Source organism: Osmerus mordax, chromosome 16 (assembly GCF_038355195.1).
Source record: "Osmerus mordax isolate fOsmMor3 chromosome 16, fOsmMor3.pri, whole genome shotgun sequence".
NCBI classification, from domain to species: Eukaryota; Metazoa; Chordata; class Actinopteri; order Osmeriformes; family Osmeridae; genus Osmerus; species Osmerus mordax.
In genome coordinates this window covers 5,245,560-5,265,819 of record NC_090065.1, presented here as the reverse complement: position 1 = coordinate 5,265,819, position 20,260 = coordinate 5,245,560, and the positions used below count along the sequence as shown (strand labels likewise).

The 20,260-nt window shown below is 53.0% G+C and overlaps 1 protein-coding gene across 6 annotated transcripts; it reads left to right on the top strand.

Moving 5' to 3' along the window:
• The first annotated feature begins 796 nt into the window (after nucleotides 1-796).
• On the top strand, nucleotides 797-20,210 carry rnf220a (ring finger protein 220a). 6 transcript variants are annotated; one of them, XM_067253016.1, is made up of 12 exons: nucleotides 797-1,002; nucleotides 1,161-1,203; nucleotides 1,944-2,051; nucleotides 2,915-2,958; nucleotides 4,060-4,192; nucleotides 8,723-8,906; nucleotides 9,178-9,233; nucleotides 9,344-9,455; nucleotides 15,542-15,650; nucleotides 17,142-17,324; nucleotides 17,664-17,738; nucleotides 19,080-20,210. In XM_067253016.1, the coding sequence occupies exons 1-12, from the start codon at nucleotides 973-975 to the stop codon at nucleotides 19,149-19,151; spliced, it is 1,149 nt and encodes a 382-aa protein (XP_067109117.1). In that variant the 5' UTR covers nucleotides 797-972; the 3' UTR covers nucleotides 19,152-20,210. The 6 variants fall into 6 exon arrangements, with proteins under 6 accessions (XP_067109117.1, XP_067109116.1, XP_067109120.1 ...); XM_067253015.1 differs by having other exon boundaries at nucleotides 2,915-3,036; XM_067253019.1 differs by lacking the exon at nucleotides 1,944-2,051.
• The last annotated feature ends 50 nt before the right edge of the window (nucleotides 20,211-20,260 follow it).

The following is a 20,260-nucleotide window of genomic DNA, read 5'->3' as shown; positions in this document are numbered from 1 at the left end:
TAAGTGGGTTTTCTCCCCTCATCCCATAAAATAGAAACTATTGAGTGTATGCTGCACCATAATGCCCACACGTTGACACACCTCTTTAAAGCCTGCGGTTAAACCATATGTTATCATTAGCAAAGGTGCTGAAACCTCCTATATTATACACATGATCAAGTCAATGGGGATTTTTTTTTCCATTAAAAAACTACAACTTACTTCTCTCACACACTTTGTCCCGCTGCTAGATCGTTTCATTGCTGCGTATGTGGTAACGAGTAGGCTATAGCTCATGTATCCGCGTGTCAGAGCCTGATGGCTCTCGTTGATGGACGATCTTCTCTCCAGGAGTTTTGAACCCGCGCCCGCTGACTGTGCCCGTGTCAATGAGTGGGCATCCATCGCTGTGACTGGCACTTTGGAACATATTCAACCTTTCTCTGCTCAAGTCAGCACATACAGAATGGGCTAGTCTAGACACACACACACACACATTCGCACTCTGTGCAGTATTTAGCACACACACTGCCAAGGAAGGGAAGGGTATTTTTTTTTAATTACTGATAGCATATGGCTTGATGGTTATGAATTCAAACTCCTGTTGATAATCCATGATACACTTCCATTGTTATTGCACATATTACTTAAGATCTTATTTTCTAAATACATATAGAGACACTGAAAACTAATTAGGACTATTGTGAAAATCAGTCACGTGTTGCCGCCTCCTAGTGGTCGAATCGGTAACTACGCTTGACGTCGCCTCAACTTTCACGTCTGTTTTGGTCATGTGACCGCGGCCAACATGGCGACGAAAAGGGGCTAAACGATTATGTGCGCGCTTCATTCAATCCGAATGCATCCTTCGCAAATTATTAATACTTCACTGTATAAACAGTCAAATACTGCAGCGGAAGACTCTTATTATTAAGGGACACAGTTGAGTTTTGCGGCGTGATACGGCTTTTAACAGAACTTGCAGACCCTGTTATGGAAGAGACGATAGAGACCAACAGAGAAGTAGGTTTTTGTTTACAGTCGAGATGCTTTGCTCTTGCACTCTGAACAATCCAACGCAATCCAGCTTTCGGCAGTGACTTGAAGATGTTTCCATGAAAAATATTAAAATGTCCAAAACTAACGCATATTTCATGTGTTTCCTTTCCTACTTCCTGCAGACGTTTTTAAGAGTGCGGGCAAATAGACAAACACGATTGAATGGTATGTACACACCTCCATTTCCCTATTATTTATTGCAACTATGTGTTTCGTAATTTATAAAGTTAAGTAAAAATAATCAGCATTTGTTTAAAATGCAAGACATTTCACAACACTTAAACATACTTAACAGACCATGAATTGTAAATGAAAGTGAAGGGCTCAGGAACCATAAACTAAGGCACACAAGCTGTTCTGGGTTCTGGTTTAGAAGCCTGGTTTGGCAGACAGGTAAGTGTGGGATCAGGCTGTTTTGACTGTGCTGAGCGGTCACAGACCTCGACTTTGTGTCTGCTTCAACACATTGGCCTTGGGCCAAAGCCTGTAGGCGGTCACCTCACCATACTAAATAGCTTGAGCGAACACACTGGCTTGTTAGCCAAATTGTGTTTACTGATGGCTAAGCAGGGCATACCTGGGCACCAGAAGCCACTTTTGCCCTCCTGATCCCTTGATCCCAACGCCTCCACTCTGGCACCAGAATGTCCAGCACTGTGATGACAAAGCTAGGATGAAACAGGCACACCTCCACCCCAGCTCCAGCTTTCCATGGCTGTAGGTCATGGTGTCTGTCTGGACTCCCCTCCCACCATGCTCCCTCGCTCTGCCCTGCCCCGGTCCTGAGGCAGTGGTCCTGCCCTCCTAGCCCCACTGTGAAGGTTGTCGGTTGGGATGCCTCCCTGACCTAGCGCCGGCACCACCAGAGGATCTATTAACCCTTGACCTTCTTGATATGTCAACAGTCGAGGACCTCTGCTGGTGCAGGCGCTACGCCAAGGAAAGTCTCAAAACGGGCACTCCCATTGGACAGCCCAACGGAGCGCGCCTAGCCCCCTGCTGCCTGCGCCACGGTAAGCCCCGCCCCCTCGCCCTCGTACAACCCCAACACTGTATGTCACCCCGTCACTAGCCCTGGAGGTCCACTCTGGCTGTGTCACTGACCAGGCATTAGCAAGTCAGCTTCACCCAAACCCTAAGACCCGCCCCTCCCCTCATCCCCGGCTGTCCATCAGCCCTGGTTTGGAACCTGAAGGGGAGGGGGGTAGAAACTCCTGCCGTGCCTAATTAATCGTCTTTTTCCTCTCTCACTATCTAATGACGCCCCCCTCGATTAGCGTCAGCTGTGGAACCGTCACACACACACACAGCGCCCCTCGATATCTCCCCGGAGTTATGACGCTTCACCCCACGATTCACAGACCGACGCCCCCCCACCACCACCCCGTTCCCCCTGCCAGGTCCCCCTTGGCCCCGTCTGTAATCACAGCCACCTAAAAATTAATGTCCCCACACGCCATTTGCAGTTAAGGAAAAACGACAGAGACTTACGGCGCAAAGCCCGCTGTTCTGCTGTGTTAAATTTCTAATTATGCGCGTGGGGCTTGGGGGGGCGGGGGGGGGGGGGGGTTGTGGAAATGAAGAGAGGGAGGGATGAAGGGATGGAGGGACAGCTCCCTGCTTGTCCTGGGTCTCCTGTCCTTATCCATCATGGAGAGGGATGGATGCTGTAGGACAGGGATCATTCCACAGCCTTCTGTGGGAATTCAGAACGAATTAGCTTGTGTCCTGCAGAACCAGTTTTTTTTTTTTCTTTTTTTTTTTTTTTCTTTCACGAGTTTATAATGAGGAGTTACTTTCACTTTCCTTTTTTAAATGTTTTTTATAAAAAAAAAATATGTGTGTTTCTAACCATGCCTGTGTGTGTGTGTTCCAGCCCGGATTGGGAAGATGAAGCGCAGGAGGCCTGAGGATGGACAGGTATGTCCTCTATGCAGCGCGCCCCTGAAAGGCTCCGAGGAGGAGATGAGTAGACATGTGGAACTCTGTCTGTTCAAGGTAGAAACCACACTGCCCCTCCCACCGACCCACCGACCAACCACCTCCCTCTTTCTGGGCCTCCTGCCCCCACCAGCCAATCACCACTAGCTTCTAGAACACCACTGACCAATCGCCACCTCTTCCTGTAGACACCTGCTTCACACTGCTCCGCTCGCTTGCCTGCTCCTTCCCCATGACCAGTGACATCACGGTTCATTACTTAGCATTCAACACCAACTTGGCTAACACAACTCTCCCACTGTAAAACTAAGCCAATGTACAGTGTTATCCTTGTAAAAGCCAGGCAGATATTTTCATTCCTAGGCCTCTACAGTTCAGTTCAGTGTCTAGTATCCAAGCCCACCAGGGCCCATGTTGACTGTTAGACTCGGAGCTCGGCCAACTCCCATCCTCTCCCAGCTTCTCCGTAACCTTTGCTAGATGTTCAGCTGTTCCCTGGTCAAGGGGAAGGGACTCTCTATTCCTGTGGGAGCTTTTCCATCTTCCTCCTGTCTTGCTTCTCTCTTCTTCCTCTTTTCTTCTTTATTTCTCCTCTCGGCTGTCTTCTTCTCTCTATCTTTTCTCTCCTCTCTTCCTCTTCCCAGTCTTTTGTTTCTCAGTGGTCGGCAGGCTTCGTGAGCAGGCCTTTAGATTCAGTCAGTTCTGGAACTAGGAAGATAGACTTCCTGCTGTAGAACTGTGAATATCTCCTGGTTCCTCTCCGTAGATGTTGGTCATGAGAAGAACTTTTCCCAACTTCACTCATCCATTAGTTGTAGTTCAACTAAACCCTACTTATCCCTTAAGTTGAGGATAAGATAAGAAGATAAATAACTACCCGAATCGTTGCTAGAAAGAGTAGTATATTTAATTAATTTCCACAATAATAATTTTCTGGGAATTGGTTGCACGCTCCTATACTTAAATAAGACATTGTGTTCTCTATTCTACTCTGATCCTTGTACTTTGGGCTTAGTAGTGTGTGTGTGTGTGCTGTGTGTTGAGGCCCACTGCTAACCCTGTGTGTGTTTGCTCTGGTAGAGAGAAGGTGCGTTTGGTGCGGAGGACGACTCAGCAGACATGGACGGGGAGAACGGAACACGCTTCGAAGAGTACGAGTGGTGCGGCCAGAAGAGGGTCCGAGCCACCACCCTGCTGGAGGGAGGCTTCAGAGGTACAACACACACACACACACACACACACACACACACACACACACACACACACACACACACACACACACACACTCACACACACACACTCTCACACACACTCACACACACTCACACACACACACTCACACACACACACACACACACTCACTCACTCACACACACACACACACTCTCACACACACACACACACTCACACACACACACACACACACTCTCACACACACACACACACACACACACACACACACACACACACACTCACACATACCACCACCCTGCTGGAGGGAGGCTTCAGAGGTACAACACACACACACACACACACTCACACACACACTCACACACACACACTCACACACACTCACACACACACACACACACACACTCACACATACCACCACCCTGCTGGAGGGAGGCTTCAGGAGGAACTTTGAATGAATAGAACAGACCCGCCCCTGAATCCCACATCGCCACGGTAGCAGACAGACATGTCCCGTTGCAGTGTCTGTGTTAAACAGACAGGGGCGTGAGCAGCCAGGCCCTACACCCCCAGCCCGTCATCAGAGCCCTCCCGGAACACAAGGGGGGGGGGGGGACTCCGGGGTCCCTGGCCCTGGTCCAGACAGGGTCAGTACAGGGTGGCCCGCCTTGGCCCTTTTAGCAGGAAAGGAAAACACATTTAGCTGGGCAATTGACCCCGACGGCTCCTGTGGGATGGCAGCATGGAAGGGGTGTGGAAGGAGGGATGGAGAGAGTGTGGAGGGAGAGGTGAACCGCTGACCCCCAGGTTCTCCTCTGTCCAAAATGCAATTATAGACCTGGACCTGGTCACTGGCCACTGGGGAATACTAGCCAGCTCTCTCCATCTCTCTCTCATTTTCACATACAGTATCTCAATTTCATCCCTCTCTCTCTCTCTCTCTCTCTCTCTCTCTCTCTCTCTCTCTCTCTCTCTCTCTCTCTCTCTTTCTCTTTCTCTTTCTCTCTTTCTCTCTCTCTCTCTCTCTCTCTCTCTCTCTCTCTCTCTCTCTCTCTCTCTCTCTCTCTCTCTCTCTCACATCTCTCTCTCTCTCACATCTCTCTCTCTCACATCTCTCTCTCTCTCTCTCTCACATCTCTCTCTCTCTCACAGCTCTCTCTCTCTCTCACAGCTCTCTCTCTCTCTCTCACAGCTCTCCCTCTCTTTCCTAGTTCTGGCTAATTCCTAGTCCCTCTCAACTCCCGTCCATAGTTACCCTACGTTATTGATGGCTGGAGGGAAAGAAGCAGCTCAATAAGGAAGCCATTACCAGTAATCATTGAGAGATCCTGAGATGTTGACAATACTGATGAACAGCACAAGGGGATAGGTCGCTGCCCGACAGCTCTGTGACATCGTCAATGTTAGGCCCTGCTAGACAGCCGGGGAAGCGGGCCGGGGTTTGATCCTACAGCCTGCTGTCATGTGACGGGTCTTGATCCAGGCTCACGCAGGCTTACGAAGAGTCAGGACCTCCCCGGGGATCGCACTGAGAAGATCTCACCGGCGTCGACCCGCTGATCAATCGCGACGAGCGGCTTTGAGTTGGGAGGAAGTAGATGTGTGTGTGTGGTGGTGGTAGGTCGGTGGTCATTACAGCAGGATAGGCCCTTATCTGCCGCAGGAAGGGGAGCTGACACTGTGTGTGTGTGTGTGTGTCACAGCGCACTGGAGAGCCCTCTTGGTCTTAAAGAGGCTCTTTAGAAACTCTTTTAGCCCCAAAGTCCCCTCAGTTCGATCTGCTGGAAAACGGAATTACAAAGACCAGAGAAGGAGATGCCAGCCTCGCTCTCGCTCTCTCCGCGCTCGCTCGCCCCTTTCCAAGTCTGACAGAGAGAGCAGCCACAGATCAATGTTAAAATCTCCAACTATGAGCCCAAGTCCATCCATCCATCTGTCCAGCTATCTATCCCTCTGTCCCTCCCTACATCTAATGAGCGCTAGAACCCTTCTGGCAGGCTCTGATAGGCCTCCTTGATGTGACACCGATAACGCTGGTCAAAGCCTGGAGGTGTCGGGCCAGCCTGGGGAGAGCACTTGAAAGACCACACACACACACACACACACACAGAAAGAGAAGCTCAAGAGGGTGGATTTGCTTTGAAAGCTGTGCTATGGTTCAATGGACCCGCCAGACAGGATCCACCCAACCTCGAGGGGTGGCCAGGGGACAGGGGGAGGGAGGGGGAGGGGGGGGGGGAGGCTGAGGGTCTTCAATCGGATAAGAGAGCTCTCCTCTGTGAAGCCGCCGGCCCACCACAGTCCCTTTGAGGAGGAGGGAAGAAAGATGGAGGGAAGCCCTTTAAACAGACCTGAAGAGGGGAGATGGGATGGAGGGAGGAGGAGGAGAGAAATCGAACAGGCTCAGTTTCTTGTTGGGCTGGGACCTCCTGTGTGCCGGGCTTCAGAGGACTTAGAGAGGACTCTTAACTCTCACTCACCCACAGTATCGTGATGAAGGGGACCGAGAGATCCTAGCTGCAGATATGACGGCAGGCTAACTGTCTGATTCTCAGAGAGAGCAGTGGGGTTTAGGCAGGCTTAGAACCAAGCCTCTCACTTTGTACCGGAACTTCAAACATGGCTGCCTCTTTGTGTATTGTCTCTCTGGCCCATCTCTACAGGGTCGTCCTGTAAATGAAATGCCATACAGATAGGATCACCTTTTAACCCCCCCCAAACTGATAAGCGTCATGGCAACAGCTGCCTGTCATGTTGATTGGTCCCCTGACCCTCGCAGCTTAGAACCCTGGCGTTGTCCTCGTCTCCATGGTGACATATGTAGATAGGTGTTCTGTGTCATCGTCAGGTGCATGTTACATGAAAGGAACATGTGTAGTTAACGTGTTAAAGTCAACGACATGCACGAGATTGGTTATGATAATGAGTCTGGAAATGTTATGGAGTCATGGGGGTGTCGGAGTGAGTGAGTGTGTGCGTGTGTGTGTGCGCGTGCCTGCCTGATCAGCCACAGAAATCGGTAACAACCTCTACTTTTGGGAGAGGATGGATAATAGGAGGAACGCTAGTGAGAGTAAGGGATAAAGGGATGAGAAGAGATGCAGGAAGACGAAACAGAAACAAGAAAATGAGAGGACCAGAAACGGAGGGAGACAGTGGGAGGGAAGGAGGAACCTGAGGGATGGAGAGAGAGAGAAAGAGAGAGAGAGAAGGAGAGAGAGAGGGGGGGGGGGGTGCAGCGTGCATAATGTGACTGAAAGGCAGTTATAGTGGTGCTGACCTTTTCAGACCAGATTAGATTGCCTGCCAAGACTGGTTAAAGGGACAGATAGTGGATCAGCGACCTCACACACAAACACACACACACAGACGGCAGGCTAGCAACATATCTTCACACTTGTAGTAGAGCTGTATTGAGGGTATTTGTACTGCTCAAATTGGGACCCATAGGAACACTGGTCTTGTGTATCAAAAATGTACACCAGAACCATAGCTCAGATGGTTTGCCTCTGCCTCAAACCCCACCCGCCCCCTGCCTCATCCCCCTAGCCACCCCCCCCCCCTCAGAACCGATCCTAACATGCACAATTAGCCACCGGATCCATCCTCTGATCAGATGATTAGATTAACAGTGATTTCTGCTCTCTCTGTCTCTGTCTCCTGTATTAGCAGTCACCAGCCTGGGCTATCTATATATCTGTTTTCCCCTCCTTTGTGTCATCCCTCTCTTTCGCAGCAGATTGATGAAATGCTGGGCGTCGTTGGCAGTTTGTCGCCTGTGTGCCCCGCCCAGCCCCCCCCCCCCCCCCTAGAACCAGGCAGGGCAGGGCGGGGCGGGGCAGGCCTAGGGTCCTAGCAGTAGCGGCTAGCAGGCAGGCATCATTGCCACACATCACTCCAGGCAGACCGACACAGCAGGGACCATATAAAACTTAAAAGGTCCTTTTTATATGATCACTAAAACCCCCACCGGTGTGCTGTTAAAAGCTGGAGCGTTTTTATATTCCCTACCAAAGGATTTCTGGCAGAATGACTGGATCCATGGTCCCCCCCCCGCCCCCCCTAGCCTCTGGCCTCCTGTGTCTTAGTCCCCCAGACCAGAGAGTGGATGGGGAAGGGAGATGACTCGTACTGCAGCTAACTAAACCTGCCCTTCCTGACAGACAACGTGCACATTTCAATATATTGCTTACAGCTACCCTATCTGCTGGATCGGTCAATCAGGGCTCAGGCCTTGCCGGGGGTTGGGTGTTTGTGTGGAGACAGGGCCCTAAGTGATAGACGCATCCCCCATCTCTCTCTCTCCCACACACACACACACACACACGTACACACCTTCAGCCTGCAGGAGAGACAGAGAGGTAAGTGGAGTTGAAAGGCCCAGTCAGGAAGCAGCGGGAGTTAGTCTGAATCTCATCCAACAGCCAGGTCTGGAGAGGTATCTCTGTCTGCCAGTCAGCCACCTGTCCCCCTCCACACTCCCACCGTGGGACACACCCAGACACGCGCGCTCGATGGCTTCCCTTGTGTAACCCCGCTGCTCGCCCTCCAGGAACAGGCTTCGCCATGTGCAGCACCAAGGAGAGCCAGGACAGCGACGCCGACCTGGACGTGGACGGTGACGACACCCTGGAGTACGGCAAGGCCCAGTACACGGAGGCTGACATCATCCCCTGCTCCGGAGAGGACCAGGGGGACGCCAAGGAGAGGGAGGCCCTGCGAGGAGCCGTGCTCAAGTAGGACGCCCCGCCCACGGCTACTCTGCTCTACTCTGCTGTGCTCTACTGAACTCTACTCTGCTGTACTTTACTGAACTCTACTCTGCTGTACTTTACTGAACTCTACTCTGCTGTACTCTACTCTGCTGTACTCTGCTGTATTCTACTGTACTCTACTCTGCTGTACTCTACTCTACTTTCTTCTACTCTGCTACTCTGTCATCACAGTTCTCTACTGTACTCTCTGCAGACACTCATGACCTTGTGTCTGCCCGTCTTGTGTCCTCAGTGGGGGCATGCCGTCCAACAGAATAACGCCAGAGTTCTCCAAATGGGCCAGTGATGGTGAGTGGTGCTGCTGGACCCCAGCGGCCCCTGAAGTCTCTGTCCTACTCTCCCTAACTATGGAGTTGGCAGTCCCAGCTTTGGACCTGAAAGTCGTTTCTTCCCCACAGAGATGCCGTCTACGAGCAACGGCGAGGGCAGCAAGGCGGACCCCGGCGCCGCCGCCTCCACATCCTGCTCCTCTTTGGTACCGCGCACCTGTAAAAACAGCGAGATAGAAAAGTAAGGCTCTCCTCTCTCTACCTGCACCGACCTCCTCCTGAGCCTCTCCCCCCATCCCCTAGACACACCCTGCTCTCTCTCTCTCCTCTTTCTCTCCATCCCTGCTCTCTCTCTCTCCTCTTTCTCTCCATCCCTGCTCTCTCTCTCTCCTCTTTCTCTCCATCCCTGCTCTCTCTCTCCTATTTCTCTCCATCCCTGCTCTCTCTCTCTCCTCTTTCTCTCCATCCCTGCTCTCTCTCTCTCCTCTTTCTCTCCATCCCTGCTCCCGCCTCGCCTAACTCTCTCCCGCTCTCTATCTTCCTCCATCTTCCCAGACGCTGTTCCTTTTTCTCACCTCCCTCCATTTTTCTTTTTCTGTTCCTTTCCTCCACATTTCCCCCGTTCTCTTTCCTCATCCCCCTCTCCCTCCCCCCTGCCCCACTCCTCCAACATCAGGTTTCTATGACTCTCTGATGAGTTCTCTCTCCAACGCCTGGCCAGGTCATAAATGATGCATCCTGTGTGGTCATTTTTCTGGCCGAAGGCTCTCTCCTCGTGTGTGTGTGTGTGTGTGTGTGTGTGTGGAAGCGTTGTTCATCCTCTGCTGTGATCACAGGGAGGGTCTAACAGTATTGATCCTTCTGCAGCCCAGTCTGTCTGGCCTGGCCCCCGGCACAGGCCCCGAATCCTAATGACACACACACACACACGGTGTGGACACCTGTTCAGGCTGCTTCTCTCCCTCCCAAACAGCCTAACCTGTGTGTATGAACACACACACATGCCTGTGTATATCCCTCATCCTCCATGTCCTCATCCATATTCTCCCACTAGAGCCCCCCCCCCCCCCTCCCCGGCCACACGCAAAACAATCTCCTTCAGCACGCACGCCCCCCCGCCCCCGCCCCTGAATGGGTAATTGGGGTCAGAGCAGCACTGGTGGCTGACGGCGCGAGGGAGGAAGGAGGAGAGCCAGGAAGGGAGCAGAGGATTTGGTTGATTGCTTTCTTCTGCATGTCTGGCATATTCCCTGTCCTCCCGGACCCCTGTGTTGCCTTAGTGGCTTAACCCTCTCTCCCTCCCTTTATCTCTCCCTCTGTACGTCCATCCATCTTTCTCCATCTCTCTCCCTCCTTTCATCTCTCGCCTTCCTTTTACCTCAGCTGGGGTCAATCGCTCTCTCCCTCTGCCATCTCTACCTGGCTGCTGTTAAGAGCACTGCCGTCTATCACAGGCTCCCCCCACACACACACACACACACACACACAAACACACACACAGGTTACCAATCGGCCAGGGTGAAACCTCCATAGGACAGCCCCAGTCAGAGCAGGCCAGCTGTCACGTGTGCTCCTCACATGACAGAGCATCAGCAGCTGTACTGAGGGCGTGAACAAGCAGAGAACACTGACCTCCACTGACGTGTGCGTGTGTGTGTGTGTGTGTGTGTGTACTGTTTTCTTGTGTGTGTTTGGTTTTTGGACTGTGCGGATGCTCACTACATGTGTGTGTGTGTGTCTGTGTGTGTGTGAGCGTGCTGGGTTTACAGCGTGTTTGGGTGTGTGTTTCAGGATGAAGACAGACAGGTCAGCATTGCTAAGTGGCGAGGCAGGCGCATGACAGCTTAGATTGATTCATCACTGTAGCCCCCCCTCTCACACACACCATGCTTCGTCTGTCTCTCACACACACACACATACACACAGCCATCATCTCTCCACCATTAGGAGGAAGGCATTAGCGTTAGCGTGCTAGCCAGCAGGACAAGACAGGTATGAATCATCCTCAGCTGGCTGATGTCACAGGGGGAGAGGGGCTAGCACACCCGCTCTGAAGCAGCTTTATTAGCTTAGCCTACCTCCCCTCCTCCAGACATATTAGCCTAGCCCTAGACATGACACACACACACACACACACACACACACAAACATGGTAGTTTATCTAATATCTCCTAGTTAGGATCTAGCTCTCCAGTTCTCTACTCGTCTTCTCGTGAGTCTAGTTTCTCTCTCTCTCTCTCTCTCTCTCTCTCTCTCTCTCTCTCTCTCTCTCTCTCTCTCTCTCTCTCTCTCTCTCTCTCTCTTTCTCTGTCCGTCTCTGTTTTTCAACCTCTCTCCCTCTTGTGTCTCTCCCTCCCTGGCCCCTCCTGGCCCCCAGTGTGATTGCATCAGGATTGTGAGGATGCAGGAGGGGATTGTGTTATACAGCGAAGGGAGCGCGATCACTGTTTGGATGTCATTAATCAACCATGGAGAAGGAAGGAACAAGGGAGGAAGAGGAGGGAGGGAGGATTTTGCAGCCAAGAATACAGCAGCTATGTCTCCCCATTCCTTGGTATCACTGTAATATTAGTATACCAAGACTGCAGTCACAACACAGTCCAGTCCAACTTCTAGTATTTCATACAAAGTAAATATGGAGGTACGTTGACCTTCATTTGTCCAATTACACAAACCTAACCTTTTAGTTTGTCCAAGGCTTAATATGGTATATTAAGCCTTTTTTACAGTCATGTTTTATTCTGGATATTGAGTTGGCCTAACGAGATCCAGCTCTGTAGCAGGGCTGTGTCCTGAACACAGCCGCTTTAATCTGAGAATCCCTTTAAAGAGACCAAACAAGGCATTGAATGATTTCCCTGGAACGAGCAGGTAAAACAATTCCCTCTGGCTCGTGGGGAAAATGCATGTATTTGGGGGTCTTTCACGGCCACCCATCTGAAATGAAAATGAGATTTGTCTCCTTTGGTTATGTTGATACATTGTGTGTGTGTGCATGCGCACGTACATGAATGTGTGTGTTTGCCAGTGAGAGAGACTGGATCCCTGTGTGTGTGTCTGCCTGCCTCCCTGCCTGCCTCCCTGCCTGTCTGTGTCTCCTCCCAGGTGTTGAGGTGGCTGTGAGGGTCTCCATGGCTGCTCCTCCCAGGTGTTGAGGTGGCTGTGAGGGTCTCCATGGCTGCTCCTCCCACAGATTGAGGATCTCCTCCCATGTTGTGATCGCTGCTAAATGTAATGCTCCACTTGAAACAATGCTGGAGGTCCACGCAAAGCTTCCTCTGCAAATAATTGAATCTGTCCTCTATTTATAAGTCTCTATGACTCTAACCCCCCCCCACCCCCCCTCAGTCCTCTCATCTCTACCCCGCACTTAAATGTTTTATGATACGTCGTCGGTTTGGGTAAGGTTTCGTTCAGCCCTTGAGGTGCGTGGATGAATCCTCACCCTGGAACACCATGTCAGCCTCCCCCGCCTGCAGCCTCCCCCGCCTGCAGCCTCCCCCGCCTGCAGCCTCCCCCGCCTGCAGCCTCCCCCGCCTGCAGCCTCCCCCGCCTGCAGCCTCCCCCGCCTGCAGCCTCCCCCGCCTGCAGCCTCCCCCGCCTGCAGCCTCCCCCGCCTGCAGCCTCCCCCGCCTGCAGCCTGTCCCGCCTGCAGCCTGTCCCCTCTGCAGCCTGTCCCCTCTGCAGCCTGTCCCCTCTGCAGCCTGTCCCCTCTGCAGCCTGTCCCCTCTGCAGCCTGTCCCCTCTGCAGCCTCCCCCGCCTGCAGCCTCCCCCGCCTGCAGCCTGTAGGGGGTGAAGGGGCCAGATGTAGGCGGGGGCTAGATGAAGATAAGGGGCTTGATGGAGATGGATGGTGGTGGGGGGGGGGGGGGGTGGGGGGGGGGAGAGCAGGACAGGCTAATGAAATGAGAAGTGGCCGTGCACACATTCAGCTCAGGACACAAGAGCCATCCCCTGCTCTCTCTCACTTACCTTCTCTTTCATTCCTTTTTTCTCTTTTTTCTTTCTGACAATGGACCATGCACACACCCTGAGTAGAACTTAAATGTACACACACATACACACCAGCAGTATATCTCTGAAGTATTCCCTGTTTGCGTGTCTGGTGCATGGTAAGTGCTTCTGAGGGAAAGTGGTAGCCACAAGTTTTATAGGGGTTTCTTTTAAGTCAAGGCCACAGCTTCAGCGTTAGCACACACCCAGGGAGGTCCCACTGTGATCACAAACCTGAGCGGGGAGTCTGATTCACCACCCTGCTTTATGTCCCACACACACACACTTTCTCCTGTAGTGTTGTCATGTAGTCTGATCTCTTCCTTGACCGTGTCTGGACCCCAGCGGTCCTGCACACCGCCTGTCTGGACCCCAGCGGTCCTGCACACCGCCTGTCTGGACCCCAGCGGTCCTGCACACCGCCTGTCTGGACCCCAGCGGTCCTGCACACCGCCTGTCTGGACCCCAGCGGTCCTGCACACCGCCTGTCTGGACCCCAGCGGTCCTGCACACCGCCTGTCTGGGCTCGTATCTTAAAAGCCATCGTGCCCCCGCGGGCTTCAGCGAGCAGGGCCTCGTAACGTGGGCAGAGTTTGAGGGTTGTGTGGCGATCTGGAGGTGTCTTCACGGACACTCGATGGGAGTTTAGCCTTCTGTCCTACAGGACTGGATGCTGGTCCCTCATTGGGTGTGCTGTCCCTTATAGAGTCATCAGGATGCTGATTTGGTTATTCCCGTCTCTGTGACATCATCCTGTCTGCTCGATCCATAGTAGTAAAGTCTCTCCGCCCGGGCCCCTTGGAGAAACACACACACCACGCCAACCCCAGTCGTCGCTCCAGTGGCCACATCCACATAAAGACAGATTAAAACCCTCTTTTATAGCAGCGGGGAATTAAATAACTTTTCGAATGTGGTTTTCTATAAATCAACCAAGCGAAATGAATATTCATCTCCGTTGCCGTGTCCCGGAGAAGGAGGAGGAGAGGAGAGCTGGCTTCTTTATAGGGAAAAGTTGTACTCAGTGACGCTAGCCAATGGCAGTGTAGGGTTGAGCTAGCAGCAGCGATTTATGAACCAGTTAAAGAGAGGCAGCAGGCTTGGAGGGACAGCTCCAGTCTCCTGCTTTATAAGCAAGCACGCTAATCAAGGCTAAATGCCCTTTTACTAGCTGCCTGCTAATAAGTGGGGGACTTTATGGCTTTTAACAGGCCCATGGTGGGGGGGGGGGGGCAGTGGAGTGCTCTCTGTCTTTCTGTCTGGACCTCGGTCAAGGTCTCTGGGTCCACCCTAACTAGCTGGCTGTCCTGGGGGGAGGGGGGCTTGGTGGCAGCTCTGAGGAGAAGTCAGAACTCTGCTTTTCACAGCTTTAGCTCCAAGGATTTTTTTTTTCTAAGCGTATTCACGAAGACCTAGAAGTGTTGGACTGGGATAGACAGAGAGACATGGACAGAGAATGAGAGAGAGAGACATGGACAGAGAGTGAGAGAGAGACATGGACAGAGAGTGAGAGAGAGAGACATGGACAGAGAGTGAGAGAGAGAGACATGGACAGAGAGTGAGAGAGACATGGACAGAGAGTGAGAGAGAGAGACATGGACAGAGAGTGAGAGAGAGAGACATGGACAGAGAGTGAGAGAGACATGGACAGAGAATGAGAGAGAGAGACATGGACAGAGAATGAGAGAGAGAGACATGGACAGAGAGTGAGAGAGAGAGACATGGACAGAGAGTGAGAGAGACATGGACACAGAGAGAGAGACATGGACAGAGAGTGAGAGAGAGAGAGACATGGACATGGAGGCTAAAGTCCAGCCGTATCCCAGCAGGCCCCGGGGCGGGCAGCGCTGGGACGGCGTGCCGCTGACAGCAGCCCCACCCCCCCCCTTCCCGGCAAATCAATACGCTAGATCAGGCCTCCATCTGGCTGGAAAATGAGCAGATCACCATAAACATCTCGCCCCTACCGCGGTGACGGGCGCTGCGGTCGGCCATATTGATTTAGTTATGGCTGCTTGATATGCTGCCGACTATGTTAAATGTACATTCTGCAAGGGGCCGCCGGCATTCATCACTGGGTATTTAGTGGGGAGGGGGGGGGTTGTAAATCTGAGGCTTGTGTAGGGCCTTAGAATTAGATGGTCGAGACAGGCAGGTGGCGGGCGGGGGTTAAATAAAGAGGTGTCCCACTGCGAGGGACAGAGATGGTGGTCTGAACCAGGCTGGTCACGGGCCTCAGGCATTTGCAGGGGTTTCTGTTTTTGACGACTATGAACAGTCGAGTCTCACACCCTCTAACCCAGCCTGCCCCTCTCCCCCTCCCCCTCCCCCAGGATCACAGAGGACTCGACGGCCACCACCCTGGAGGCCCTGAAGGCTCGCATCAGAGAGCTGGAGAAACAGATCCTCAGAGGAGACCGCTACAAGTGTCTCATCTGCATGGTGAGCAACACACACACACAACCTCTCTCTCCCCCCACTCTCACAAACAGACCTGTACCCCAACACACTTGTTTATAGTCACCTATAAAGATGACGTACAGACGCTTAAACTGCCTGCTGAGATTTGGGCCTATTGGTTCATCCCCAGTCTGTCTGTAAGGGGGTTGCCCACGTCAAGTGTCGTGTTCCCCTTCGCTTTCCTCTCTCTTACCCCTCCCATCTCCCCCCCCCCCCCATCTCCTCCTCTCCCCCCCCCCCCCCCCCCCCCCCCCCCCCACACACACACACACACCCCGGCATGCCAGCCATTCCTGAGCGCCCCCGTCCTTGTGTGTGAGCCTTGTGTCGAGCAGTGTTCAGTCTGGCTATGGAAGCTGAATGTTGCATGGTCCTGGAACCCTGAGCCGTGCCCTGAAGTCCACCTGTGTGTGTGTGTGTGTGGGGCGAGAGGAAAGCGAAGGGTGTGGTGTGTGATGCTGTTGTATAAAGGGGGTCTACTGTAAAGAATTTTTGATTATTCATGGTAGCTAACCTCCATATGACCATCAATAACAGAACCTCTGATATTTGGGTATTGATGTAACCTTGGTGATTGATTAGCATCCATCAATACTTGTGCTCTGAGTGATTCCGATCACACACCCACACCTTTCTAGATTGAGGTGCAGCTGGCAGACTTGATGGACGCCCTGCTGTCTTGGCCACATGTCCTGATCTTAGACATTGACATAGTTCCCCGCAGTGTGTCCCCGCAACACACACACACACACACACCCCTCTCACAGCTCGCCCAGGCCCCAAGGTGATGGGGATGAACAGGGGTGCATATTAATAAACCCCCGCCCTGGTGCCCTGTCCTCGCCTAGATCATCTCTATCTCTCCTCTCTCTCTCCCTCTCTCTGTGTCTCCCTCTCTCTCTCTCTCCCTCTCTCTGTGTCTCTCTCTCCCTCTCTCTGTGTCTCCCTCTCTCTCTCTGTCTCTCTCTCCCTCTCTCTGTGTCTCTCTCTCCCTCTCTCTGTGTCTCCCTCTCTCTCTCTCTGTCTCTCTGCCAGCCGGACATACTCTGGTCATCTGTATTATAGTGTTGACCCCAGGGTGTTTGTGTGCCGAGGTGTGTAGGTCTGCTGGACTAGAGGCTGCCTAGCAGTGGATCTCTAGCACCACCTACTGGTGTTGTGTAGACTCGCATCACACAGTGAAGGGGAATATTCAGGAAATATATCTATTGGATATCATGGCACTAGGCAGCGGAAGACATTCTTGTCTTACAACATGTGTTTGTGTGCGTGCGACGTGTGTCGTAACATGTTTGTGAGTGGCAGACTTGACGTGTCAGTGGATTATGTGCGCCTGCCCTAAGCGTGTGCAGGGGCGTCACATCTGCGGGAGTGTGCGTGTGTGTGTGTGTGTGTCGGCACGTGTGTGTGTGTGTCACAAAGCCACCACCTTGCTATGCTCAGTGCCGCCTCTTGACTCCCCCCCTCCTGCAGAGGAAGCGTTTCCAATCAGGGGCTGAAGACAAGAGTCTGGGGGCGGGGCCTCTCGTGGCGGCGGTGGCGCCCAAAGCCGACGCGGCCAGCTCTAAGCCCCTCCCCCTCAGCATTTACTGTATGTATAGAGGCTACGTTATGGGCTGCGGAGGCGGGATTAAGAGGCTGCTCCCGCTACGCAGGGTAAGGCTCCCTCTACCCCCCTCACGCCCCCCTCCACCCCCCCCTCGTGTCCTGTCCTGTCACACCCCTCTGACCACCTGCCCATCTCTCGCCCGCTGTCTGCCTGCCACCATGCCCACCTGTCTGTCTGCTGCCCCCTGCCGGCTGGCTGGCCGGCTGGCTGGTTGTGGCTGTGCCTGTAAGCTGTGCTGGTGCTTTGGTGACATACCTGTCAGGAAGTGTTAGGTGTTGTGCTGTTTGTGTTTTGTGCGTGCTGCATCTATAGTTGATTCGGAAATGTTGTGGTAATAATCGTTCTCTTTTTCCCTCTCTCTCTCTGTCTCTCTCTCTGTCTCCCAGGACTCATACACGATGCCCCTCACCTCCATCCAGTGCTGGCACGTCCACTGTGAAGAATGCTGGCTCAGGACTCTGGTGAGAACCTCTCTCACACACACACACACACACACACTGTTGCACAGCAACGGCATAACATCAACTCTTACTATACGGCTTTCCCCAAGTAGCTAGTTGGCAGTGACCTGCACACATACACACACACATCTTCCTCCACACACACGGAAACTACTCCTAAGCGCTCCGAGCAGGCCAGCCCAGCGTGTGCACAGTCCAGGTAGTGTGCTTTGTTCTGGAGCCAGGCGGAGGTGTGGGGAAGGAGGAGAAGAGGGGTCTGCCTGTTCTCACACACACACACACACACAGGGATTCTGCCGTCAGGGAAAGACCTATAGGTTGTGTAGGGGGATGAAGACCCAGATCCTCTTAACGGGTGTGTGTGAGCGCTGCCAAGACCCCTGCCTCAGGCACCGTGGAGCCAGCCCTGCGGGGGGGGGGGGGGCTTTGCTAACAGGTGTGAGTGTGTGTGTGTGTGTGCTTGTCCGGATGAGGGATTTATCGCTCTCCTTCCTGTAAGCCACTGCATAACCCTGTGTGCTGTGGTGCAGGGAGGTCACACACTCACTCAGTCACTCACACACACACACACACACACACACTAAAGTTCAACACTTGGGCGGCTTGTATGAACTTCCAGTCCAGGCACCCCAGCTATGTGGAGTGTGTGTGTGTGTGTCAAGGGCCCTCACACACACATGTAGAAGCTGCCTCTGGTCACCTGAGTCAACTCCGGCAGGGTCAGGGGTCAGCCAGGGGTCAGGCATCCAAGCAGTAGCCCAGACCTGACCCAGACTACCTGTCCGCAAGGCCCCCTAGGAACACACATTAGTCACATCGTTACACCTCCTCCACACACATCACAGTGGACCCCCACTTCCCCCCCTGCCTCACCCCCCCCCCCCCCCCCCCCACACACCCCCGGGCGGTAAAGGAGGGTGATTGTGTGGTGCCTGGTTGGGCCCCTGGTGGAGCGAGAGGACACTGGGTGTACGACCAGTGTGCCAGCCCGCCATGTACAGCAGATGCCAGTCTGCCGCTGACCTGCTGCGTGTCAGGGAGAGAGAGAGGACCACCCAGCCTCGCCCGGCCCTCCCAGCTCTCAGCCCTGCTGTTTAACGAGCCGCCAGGCAAGAAGACACTGGAGAAAGAGAGGGAGAGAGAGAGAGAGAGAGATATATATATATATAAAGGGAAGGAAAAAGGAAGAATCCCACTGGAGCCGTTAGGAACATACACGCTTTGATGTTTCACATACGGCGGCTAGTACACTGCACGCACGCGCACACACACACACACAGGGGCTCAGGTCACCAGCTGAAAGTGTGCTGTCAGTCTAACCGTGCTCTCCTCTGTCTCCAGGGAAACAAGAAGCTGTGCCCACAGTGCAACACCATCACATCGCCAGGAGACCTGAGACGTGTCTACTTGTGAAGCAAGATGGCCGCCCGCCCCCCCACCCCCGCCCTCACCTGGCCCCATCCCTTCATCTCTCCTCTCCTTTTATGATTCCCCCGTTTGCGCTCTTTTTCCCGTTTTCGTTTGTGCAGCGTGGTGTGTGAACCGGGGTGGGCGGAGCCTGTTTAGACCAGACACTGATAGGGGAGAGACTCCTCCAAATGGAGACCAAACGGACTGATTTGAAAGACTGGTCAACCAACCAGGTTTGGGAACTCCACGCAGCGGTCCACTGGGATTGGGCATGCCACAGACAGGGGCGGGACCTTCCTGCCTCCTCTCTCAGCCCCCCCCCCCCTCCGCACCCAGCCTCAGTGCTGCCCTCTACAGGTGGACAACAGTAGCGTAGCCCAGCCCTCGGCTCTGCAGGACGGACCACTCTACTGTGCCCTGGCCCCGGCCCCAGCCAGCCAGCTCTGCAGCGGGACCAGACAGTCCTCCTTCCCCACCCTAGTCTCTGCTCCACCTCTGTGGGGACCCCGCCCCCCGCCAACCCCTTCCCTCTCTAGCAGCATGGCTGGACTCTGAGTTGATCCTGAGGAGGGGTGGAGGTGGAGGTGAACTTTAAACCAAACACGCACCCCATATTTACCATCCAAGGGATTCCTTCTCCTTTTTTGGTCCCTTTCCCCCCCCCCCCCCTCTTCCTTCCTTTCTTCTTTAGTGGTGTTCTAGTGAAGTCAACCAAAATCCCAAGCAACAGTGCAAGCACATGTAATATAGTCTGTGTATGTTTACAGTGTTGTGTGGAATTGACATAGAGTTCACACTTGTATACATATGAACATACAAAGACACACACAAACACAGACACACACACACACACAAACATACACACAGACGTATATATGATTAAAGTCCAGTTTTAGTTTGACATGGGGAGAGGGACAGGGAGCGATGTTAAAAAATGGCTGACGTTAAAGAAGCCCAGTGTATTTTTTGAACAGATGTTGATGTCTTGAGGTTGAAGTTGTATTTCATTGTACAGGAATAAATGTAAGTAATAATAATAAACTACTCCAAACTAGAAATTTCCAGGTTTAGGCGGTGTACATTTTTCATTCAGCTACAGTTTACAGTAAACA

Coding starts and splice junctions, on each gene's coding strand:
- rnf220a (XM_067253015.1), top strand. CDS start 973: ATGGAAGAGACGATAGAGACCAACAGAGAA. Junction 3,037..4,059: donor TGGAACTCTGTCTGTTCAAG/GTAGAAACCACA, acceptor TTGCTCTGGTAG/AGAGAAGGTGCGTTTGGTGC. Junction 9,234..9,343: donor CTCCAAATGGGCCAGTGATG/GTGAGTGGTGCT, acceptor TCTTCCCCACAG/AGATGCCGTCTACGAGCAAC.